Source organism: Gavia stellata, chromosome Z, assembly GCF_030936135.1.
Source record: "Gavia stellata isolate bGavSte3 chromosome Z, bGavSte3.hap2, whole genome shotgun sequence".
Lineage (NCBI taxonomy): Eukaryota > Metazoa > Chordata > Aves > Gaviiformes > Gaviidae > Gavia > Gavia stellata.
The window spans coordinates 20,650,818-20,661,532 of NC_082637.1; the positions used below are offsets into that span (position 1 = coordinate 20,650,818).

General features: G+C 41.0%; 1 protein-coding gene across 1 annotated transcript in view; it reads right to left on the reverse strand.

Annotated features, from left to right (window-relative positions):
- IL6ST (interleukin 6 cytokine family signal transducer) overlaps positions 1-10,066 on the reverse strand; it is a 35,691-nt gene extending 25,625 nt beyond the window's left edge. Inside the window, exons 1-3 of the mRNA XM_059833344.1 lie at positions 10,018-10,066; positions 2,739-2,819; positions 1,325-1,636 (exon numbers count right to left, since the gene is read on the reverse strand). Of these exons, the coding sequence (XP_059689327.1) occupies positions 1,325-1,636; positions 2,739-2,805 (379 nt within the window). The 5' untranslated portion in view covers positions 2,806-2,819; positions 10,018-10,066. The remainder of the gene's footprint in view (positions 1-1,324; positions 1,637-2,738; positions 2,820-10,017) is intronic.
- Positions 10,067-10,715: the final 649 nt, after the last annotated feature.

The window sequence follows — 10,715 nt, forward strand, 5'->3', positions numbered from 1 at the left end:
CATCTTTATCAATGCACTTTAGTAGTGTATAAAAAACTTTTTCAGAGCACAGCTGAACTATTTTTTTCCCCTACTTAAACTCAAATCATAGCATACAAAGACTTTGTTTCTGCTTTTAGAATATCACTATTTACACGAGTATAACGTACTTTCAAGCAGAATGCTATCTTCAACAGAACTACCTTATGAACCTTATAGTTTTGTTCCTGAATAGCTGTATTCTTCTCAAACCTGTTGTTATTGTTTAAAGAATTTCTTTAATTGACAGTATGAAAATACAGTAGCTTTAAATACAACTGTAGAATGTTATCTGTACTGTCACTCAGTTTATCATCTTAAGATATTGTATCTGTCCTCACCTTTCCCTATATTTTGCCTGTCACATCCTTCCTGGTAAGAAATTTACTCCTCAGAAGTCGAAATAGAAAACATTGTTTTTCTGTGAAAGCATTTTGTAACTCATGCTAGAACTACATTAGTTTAAATGGTGAACTCAAGCCATCCTTTTGTGCCGATCATGCAACAGCTGCAATACCTTTTGCCAACACGAGGAGGCAACATAACTCATCAGCCATTCATACACCGATATTAAGGACACTTGAACACTTACTTTATAAACAGTCGACCAACTAATTAAGCAGTAGTATATTAAGTTATTCATGTTACTTTCTCAAGACCTCAGTCTTGTCTCAAAGAGCACTTGCTCAGAACTATGCAAGTGCTATCATGCTTGAACAAGGAAAGTTTATAATTAGTTAGAAGTATTTTCTTATGTATAGAGGTAGAGTAATTCAAATAGCATGTTCCATCCTTAAGGCAGTTCAGGTTAGCTTTAGTGATACAGATGGACTAAATATTTCTCAGTCCATTGATGAAGAAAATATTAATTTCATAGTGTTATTATGAAAACAGGACATACATCCTTTATTGTATTTCCTTGAACACTGAAACAAAAGCAAGTAGTAAGGAAAAGTTAGTTTATTTCCTAGGATCTGTTTCAGTTAAATTCACATCTTCTCTCTGTAATTTAAATTTCCCTGCTTCAACATTTTTCTGTTGTTTTCTGTTGTTCTATTTTCTTCCTATTTCAACACTGAAGTACTGCAGAGTATTTTCTCTTTTTCAGAAAACTTTATTCTGTATATATTTACCAACTTTGATGGCATGTGATTTGACAGTGTTTTTATACAATTATCCAGGAACTGAGGGAATGGAAGTATGTGTCTAAAAATGCACATGCTTTCTATTGTTTGCATTCTCTTCCCTGTTTCTCAGAAACAATTTTCTTAAGACCAGAATAAAAGGCAAGAAAAATGGTACTTACAGCCTATTGTAACTGTAATTCCATAAATGTTCTGCTCAATCTGTCCATCTGCTAAAATGTTGCATGTCAGAGGAGTAGCTAGTGAAGAAGTGTCATTAAATGTGACACTGGAAACTGTTCTGTTTATTTCATGATACTGTTCTTTAGGTACCACTCTATTTTTAATTTTCCAGATAATTTGATTAGCATAGATATTGCCGAAGTCAAGACAACTCTCATTCAAAATGCATAATGCTGTGAAATTGGAACCAAGGGCCAATACAGGAGACTCTGGGATTATGTGACCACATGACTGCACAAGTCCACCTGAAACTAAAGAGAAAAATAATCGCATCTTTATTAAAAACTACAGAGCATTCCATAATCAATATTGCTGTGCAATTTAAAAAATACTACATGTGTCTAAGCAGGAAATCAATTAGTTACAAAACTGAAATGCATTAATGGACCACCAAGCAGATTTAAGGGGCAAAACCAGTGTAGTGTTCCCTAGGCTTTGCAAAAGCATTTTACCAAGCAAGAAAAGCTCTATTAATAAACAGGGCCTTTAGAGAGAGAAGAGAGTAAAGGATTGAATGTTTACTATGTTTTGAGGGAGAAAGGTAATATATGAGGTTACTCTTGCAGTTAAAAAGGTATTTTCTGTTGAGAAAGTTAACAACAAAAAAGGGATAAGGGCGCACCTTTTTGGTGGACTAGTTTTAGAAGAATTGCATGCGAACAGTTAAATACCTGAGCTGTCCATTTCAAAAGCTGCAGTGTGTATACTATAAGCATATTTAAGAATTATAGTGAACTCTGCACATTTGATAGTACTCTAAAAAGGAACTTCAACAGAACAGTAAAATTGTGAATATTGCTAGAGGCACATAAAGAGAAAAGTGTCAAGTTTTAAAGATGAAATAGATGACTGAAATCATGACTTGAATAAACAGCCATACTAAGCATCTTCAGGATGATCATTTGCTACACAATAGCAGTGACCCACCACTCTAACTTGATCATAGAGCCTACTACACTAGTTCACTGCTAGCTTATTGCTTTAACAGCATTTACTCTGACCAAGACATGCTTTCATTTAGATACCGTTTGGCATATGTGAAATTAAACTTCAGTTTGCTACAGTGACCAGCTCCAGCGATGTCAGTGGAACCAAAGCAACCTTCCACTGACCAAAGTCACTCTTCACTGTCTCTGTACAAAGATGAGCAATGAATAGAAGCAGAAGTGAGTACTGGTTTAACAGGCATTATTTTACCACAGTATTAAGAGCATAGACTAGGTCTCTCTAGCCTAATACACCTTGGTTTCTGCCCCACCCCACAAGTGTCTAGACAAAAAGCAAGTACGTGCTTCAAGCATCCGATTAAAGAAGTTCTACAGGTTTCTTGTGTTTGAGACACAGAAGTCTTACCTTCAAGAGAACAAATATTCAAGAGCAGATATAAGCCATGGGCCACCCAGTTCCACCCAGAAAACATGCCGCACAGAATTCCTGTAACAAAGTATTTTTTTTTTTAATTTTAAACTATTACTCTTCACTTTAGATCACTGTCAAATTTAGATTTGTATTTGATCTATGACAATTTCTCACATATGCACATTTACTTTCCTGAAAGAGTTAGTATCTTCTCACTCAGAGAAAGAACAGGCATATTGTTTCCATTTTACTCCCTGCTATAATAAAAGCCCATGTCTATTTGAGACAACTGATGCAGTTCAAAGCCTCTTTAGTTACAAATGTAAGAAATGCATCAGCTTAAGGTTTTCCTGTCATATATGGAAACAAATTTCACTGGTACTTCTGTGGGAGGTTCAGTTAGAATAGAGAACATAACAGCATGGCTCAGGTTTTAAAACCAAACCCTATGAATTTGATTAAGGTTACCATACTTACCTAGCTTTCAAAGGCATGGATATAGATGTTTTGCACAAGGTTCAGAACAACTCACGACAAAACCATGTGTCTCATTCACAAGAGTGACTTAAAACACACTTAAGAATTACAAAGTACAATGCTTCCATATCAAGAACTATTAACTACTATAGAAAAAACATTAACTAATTCTTCAAAACCTTACAAGGGAGTTTGTAGTTCCTCAAAAGTTGGAAAGTTTTTGTAAAGTTTTTTAACATCTTATGTTCTTTATTACTGTATTGCAGCAAAAACAATTTTTGCCGATTGTTCTTCATTTTGACAATTGGGCAAAACAGTTTAGACAAACTGAAACATTCACAGAGCAGCTTTCACTCCAGTGTTTTGAAGCCACAAAGTATCTTCTGGATTTCTCAACTTGCAGTTACAAAGCAGCCCTAAATTACTACAAGCAAGTGACCATTCTCTACTAAGCATATAAGCTATATTATTTTTTGTTAATTTATGCATCTTTACAAGAATAGGTAGAGTGGCTTAGTCAAATAAGGCATTTGGTCTACAACCCGATTTCTAGAAGCAGACTTCATACTGTTCTTATAGCTAGAAACTAAACATAGAATTTCTAGGTTTACTAAGATTTGAGATGAGATTACCTGTAGCAACCCTGCTTCTGAAGTTTTATTTTTATTGACCTGACAGAACTTCTTTGGAAACCTGTATTCTGAGCTCTACCCCTATAAAAGGCAGCTCACTAAGAAGTTTAAAGGAATTACACAGTATTCCCTAGAAAGGAAAATTAAAAAAGCTACATTTACTATTATCAGAAGGAAAAGAAACTGTAATTTATGACAGGAAATACTCCTTTGCTTTGATTGCATGTAGTTTACTTTATAATAATGACAGAAAGACACAAGGCATCTCATATAGATCAATAAAACTAGACAAGACATTTAAGCAATGATGTATCAATACCAAGCTAGAACCTCACTCCTTAGGCATCAGCACATCTAAGTCTTTTTTGTAACAAATAAAGATAAACAGTATAATGTAAAGAAAATCTCTATTCACATGAATTAGAAACCAACAACTAAACGAAAGCCAATCTCAAACATTTACAGCAGAATCTTTGTAGGGCTTGCCAACGTAGATGTGTTGCAGTTAGGACTAAAATAACAGGCATCAGAATCACTTAACAGTATCTTTTTTTGCATCTATACTTGTGAAGTTCATTACTCAAAGCCCACCAAAATTTCCTATATAGAAATTTTATACTAGAAATACTGCAGATTAGAAGTTTTGACAATTATGTTAACAAGCATTTATATTTGTCACTAGAGTTTTTTAACTAAATAACAAGAATTATTTATAATCAGACTGTAGTTGTATGGAGCTGAGAATCAAAAAGCTATTCATTTTTTCTATGTTACACTGAAGTACCCTCACTGGGCTTGATATGAAAATCATAATACAGTTTTAAGTGCAATACATCTTTAGATATTTATTACAAGCATACAATAAGAGAACTAAACCAATTGATTTTTTGCTTATTATGGATGTAAAGTCTTCCAATATCCAGCACATAGGAATCTATTTTAGTGGTTTTATTTACTCTAACATTTGTCGGAAATACTGCTTGCTACCTCAAGCTTGTGGTGCTCTATTAAGGATAGACCTTAAGATTTGTTATTTCAAGTAAGATTCATTTAAAACTACTTAAGTTGAACAATTTGAGTTGCAGAAGATCTGAAACTCATGAGAACGCTGAGGGCCACTACAAGCTAGGTGGAAAGCAGCAGCAACTCCACTTCCCTGCTAATTGCCAAAAGCCGCAAAACAACAGCAGAAGCAGCTTCCACACTGAAGGGTGTGAAGAGTGAAGCACATGTAAAAAGGCAAAAAGGAAAGTTTTTCAAGGAATGTTCAATATAGCTTTTCTCTCCCATTTGGCATCACGGTTGGTGCCACATTAGAATAATGGCAGTGTCTGCTAAGCTAAGTATTGGATTCTTACAAAGTTACTAGTTTTCTTTTGGTAACAAATTATTTCAGATTAAACAATATTTCACAAAACTATTCAAGAACTGCTGGTGTAAAAATTGTATTAAGTCATTAAGTATGGCTCAGGTTAATGAAAAATACTGTGAAGCACCTGAAGGAACATAAACCCCAACATTCAAAAAGCAGTAACCAACTCAACAGAAGTAAACCGTAATACAGAATTATCACATATTTTGCTCTTACATATAATATTTTTTGTAGAAATCAAAACAAGATGGCTTAATCTTTTTAAATAAATGCCATTTCTATATTCAACTGTCTTCCAGACTTGGAATACAACATTTTATTTGTCCTAAGCAGATTCAAGGGAAACTGAAGTCCAAATCTCTACAACTTTGCACCTTGGAAAGCTTAGTATCTGTTTTGAGGGACCAAAGAAACCCTCCACAGTTTATAGTGCTTATTCCACCACACTCAGCTCCTGAAAGGCAAGAGAACTGAGACTCATGCTCCATCACTTGCAATGGGAAGTGAAGCGGAAAACCCACCCACCTACAGCACAGAAAACAAGCAGTTGTGACTACAGTGTCAAAGTCACACTACAGTTCAGCAAGTATCTACTTTTAGGCTGTTCGGATGTATTTTACTTTTTTCCCCTGCTGACTAATGCAGTTTGAAGATTGAAGCTACACACCTCGAAATGCACAAAGGGGCTACTGCAATCCCTTCTAATGTGTGCTATTTGTAAAAACACTAGCCTCTTTGGCTTTTACAATTGAAATTTAGTTCTAGAGGAAAGAACCAGAGTTACACTAAGCACTTCCATCCATCTTGCCTAGATGAAAACCATAAAAAACCCAGAAAAAATATGGTGGGGCTTATAACTAACAGAACAAGGAGCCATACTTCAGATTAGAGTGAGGAAGATACTTTTATGGGAAGTAGTGTTTTCTAATCTGAGCATATGAAGATGCTCAGGTGCAGACAGTGCAGAAACCCTGCATATAAGCTATACCAGAAGTTTAAAACATAGTGCCATCATTCAAAAGAAATGCTGCTAAACACCTGTTGTTCACCATTAACTACTTTAAGTCAGACTAAGTTGCAAGTCTGGACAACAGAAAACTCAATAGGTTCAACAATTATGCTGCACAGCTCAAAGTCTTCTGTTTTACAGACTAGTGTAGTGTATTAGGAATCCAAGGTGAAAGTTCAACCTGATACTGAACTAACATTGAAGCTGCTAATCAGTTCAGAAGCTTTTTTTTAAAAGCCAAATCAACATTTTATCTATATTATGTAGGTGTTGTGGAGCACTAAGTGAAGAGGAAAGGGAGACAGAGAAAGAAACTGATGTTAGAAGTTTGTCAGGTTAGAAGTTTGTCAGGTTACTTTCATGGTTAGGTCTACCAAAGTGGCAAAGGATCAAAGTCCATCAAAATACTACACAGTAAAAACTACATGGTCAATTTAGAACTGCTGCTGACTGTGAGTCTGACTGACAATCCTTAACGCAAAGAATGTAAGTTATTTTAAAGAGGAAAAACACTGTTAAAATGCTGTGATTACTTCAGTAAAGACAGACGTATGAAACTCATATGCCATGAGATCACCCCATTTAATCTCTAAATCATATGGGACTTTTATTCTTCACATCTTGCTGCCATTTTGAAAGGAAAGCTCTAAGCCTTTATGCCTGAACCTTAAACTGATGCTTCAGGCAGTGTCCTATGAAAAGCTAATAACAACCCTAAAGTCCAGCTCTGTATACACAAAGTAGCAACAGCATTGAGTTTTATGACTAACCTGTGAATAACAGTTTTTAAAGAAATATTAAGCATTCATACAAAACAGATATCATTAGTTATTCTGAGCAACAGAGAAGTCTTCCAAACTAATCTTATTTCACAAATCATGAGAACTACCCCAAAAGGAATACAGGTGTATGTCCAATCAAGAGTTATCACCTCTCCATTTCAAGGAGGTGACAATTACTGTCCAAGGGACCTACAGATGACAATTTCAGTTTAAGAGACTATAGCCAAAATAACATGTTCTTGCCAGCAAAGCCTGCTTGCAAGTCAGGAAGTATATACAAGACCTTGACCACCACAGGAAGGTGTTAGGTCTATTAAGGCTCATCATCAGATCAATCATGAAAGCCCAAAGGTTGCTGGCAAATGGATTTCCAGAAATTCCACAAAAAATTAAGAGCTAAGCTTACAGCTTCAAGTGGTAATATCTCACTGAGAATCCACATAGCTCAGGCAGATAGAGCAAGGAACCAGTACATAAAAGTAATACTGCACATAGCAGCTACTGCTTGAGGTTTTATAACAAGCTAGGTAGTACTTAAAGCCCACCTAAAAGCTGTAACTATCCTCAAGGAATTTTGATTACTCAAGCTGTAACTGCTTTCTAATTAGGAGTATTTCATGTGCAAGCTTCCTTCCTTCAAGCTTACTTCCTTCTTGGAAATATTTATGAGACTCAAAAAATCCCAAACACCTCTAAGAGAATCACCTGAAAATCTTACGTAACGTTATACATACAGAATATTCTGAAATTCATTCTATATTTAAAATACCTATACAGAAATTCTATCTCTATCCCCTTCACAAAACAGGTAAGTCATTTCTCCACATTACTCATTCCTTTGCCTCTAGAAGGAGGCTTCTCCCTACCTCTGTGGTTTTAGTATAGCACTCAGAATAAAAAACCCAAACAAAGAGGCACAGATTAAAATGATTGAAATACCTCATTAGAGGCACCAACTATTTGCTTGCAAGAATTAAGTTCTTCTTTCTAGTATGTTCTTAAACTGAAGATCACTTTCTCTGAAATACTTCAGATTTTTTTTTTTGCAGCTAGCAAGTAGCTTTAGCAAGTAGCAAAAAAGCAAATGAATTTATACAAAATGTCTTAGCAATCCATGTTCTCATCTTGAAGTCAAGCCTTCAAGACTGACAACCACAAATGCTGGTTCTCTAATTTAGACAGTTCTTGCTAATATAAGAATCATTCTAAAAAATCGGCCAAGTGGTTTATTTATTTTCATAGAACTGTTCTAGTAACAATTCTCCAGAGAAATAGCATGGGAGACAGTGTATCTCCATTTTGTGTACAGACTTATAAATGTGCATGTATCTTCCCTCCCTGCAAAAAAATGTATATGTAGGCTATACTTGAAGAGATCACATTTCTACACATGTAAACAAGATCCAAATATTTATTTTTAATGCTTAACTTCTAGGAAGTAGCCTCAAATTTTCATCATCCTCTCCTACTTTCCTATCGTGATACACCAACATATAGATTAAAAGTTTGTTAAGTTCAGGCATTACAGGCTTTCAGATACCTTTTACATATCATTATTCCTCTGAAAGTAACAGTATTTAAGAAGAGAAGTATAAAATCTGCGTTCTGTAAGGGAAAAGAGGATGAAAAAAGCCTGTAACTCGCAAAAGTATCCAAACTCTTCAGGTTGTGGACCCATTTTTTTCCCCCCTTCTCAGTGACAGGACAGATCACTAATGACAAAACTATAACCCCACATAATCCTATTACCAGGTTTCTCCTTCAGAAATGCCTCAGAAGTAACAAGCAGCCACGAGTTGGCAATCACCTAGTCATCCTAAAACAAGGATGAAAACTGAGCCTGGGATTTATTCTCCTCTGCACTGCCAGCACACTTGGCAGACTGCTTTCCTTTGTGCCTCAGTTTCATCGTCTGCAAGATTAAAATAATGACACCATTTTTCTTTAGAAAGAGAGTCAGAGATCCACTGCAAGGATGACTGGAGCTCAGGAGCACACTGGAAGTCAGCAGATGACCCAGGCCGCTCACTGTACCCGCTCCTCCCCAATTCCTCAGGGAATCTCTCTGGTAGTTGAACCAGGTGTAAAACAAAGTGTGCCTTTCTTTCAAGGCCAGCAGTTTTCTATCTTCTGGTCTATACGCGAGAAGAACAGATCACTTGTGGTGAAGGCAATAAAGCACAACACTTTTCAAGAAGAAAATGCCTGCTGATAATATGGCCAAGCTTATCAGAGTCGAAAAAGCCCGGAAGACACGACTCCAGTGAGGGTCACAGCACCTTTATTAATTAAGACTGTTGGCATTAACAACTACCGCACTAGAGAAAAACCCGGGTAATCTTCAGTCTTACCCTCCGCGCCACGCCAGCAGGTCAGTAAAACCGCTCCAAGACAGGGGAAGGGCCGCGGATGGAGCCCCCCCAGCAGCTGGTACCAGACACGCCGGCAAGAAAAGGGGCTCGACAGCCCCTCAGGCCCCCATACCGAGAAGGCCCCAGGCGGCCCGGCAGCGGGCGAGGCCATATTGCATTTTAAGCGCCACCGCCGGGCCAGCTTCGCCAGGGCCCGCCGAGGGGAGGCGAGACGCCCGCTGACCGGAGCGGGCGGCGGCACCGGCGCCCCCTCAGAGCCCGCCGGGCCGGGCCCCGCTCGGGGAGGACTGCCACGGCCGCGGGCGGGGAAGCCTGCAGCCGGACGCCGCCGCCGCCGGGGGAAAGGCGAGGGATCGGCTCGGGAAGCGAGTGGCGCAGAGCTGTCTTCCCCCCCCGCTGTCTCCCCGTCAGCCCTGGCCGAGCGCCCACCCGCCCGCCCCGGCGTCCCCGCCCGCAGCGCACGGCCCGGCCTGCCGAGCCCGGCTACGGCCCAGAGGGGAAGAACGGGCCAACGCGGTCCCCGCCGGCAGACGCCCCTCAGGGAGAGGGGCGCACAGGGGCGGCGAGGAAGAGAGGGTGGCCGAAGAGAAGGGGAAACCGCCGACGGCCGCGAGCCTCCCGGCCCTTACCTGGCGCCGGCGCCGCCGCCTTACGGCGCCCCACGCCCCGCCGACAGCCCCTAAATAACGGCTCCGCCGCGCCGCGCCATCGCGCCGCCGTCCCGCACGCGCGGCCCCACGCCCGGTCACGCTCCCCCCCCACCCCTCCCGCCGCGCCCTTCCCTCCCCGACTCGCGCCGCCATTGGCGCGCGGGGGGCGTGACGTCGCCGAAAGGGGGCGGGGGGCGGGGCTTCCCGTAACGCGCTGGCCGGTGCCAGGATCCCGGGAGCGACGGGCGCGCGCCGGCGGCGGGGGCCGGGAAGGGCGGCGGCGGTCTGTGAGGGGAGGCGGGTGCCCTTTTCCCCCCACCCAACCCTTGTCATCTGCCCAGCGCTCCTCGACCACCTCGGCGGTGCCTGGGCTCCCCCCCCCTCGGAGAAGCGCTCCCCGCAGGGTTTTCCCCTCAAGGTGTGTTTCAGGGTGTGAAGAACAGACGAGGGGCTGGAGAGCCCCGCTTCCCGGGGAGGGGGGCGGGAGCGCTGTCACCTCCTTCGCCCCCTGCGGCTCTTATCTGCGCCGTGGGCGGCAGCCGCGGGACGCCTGGCTGAGACGAGCCGGCTCCTTGCCGGGCCGCCGCCGGCGAGGCCTCTGGAACCTTCCCCCGCCCCTTCGCCGGCCGGGCCTGCGCTGCCGGCGCGGCGGGGGCGTTCTCCCGGGCAGGCCTGAG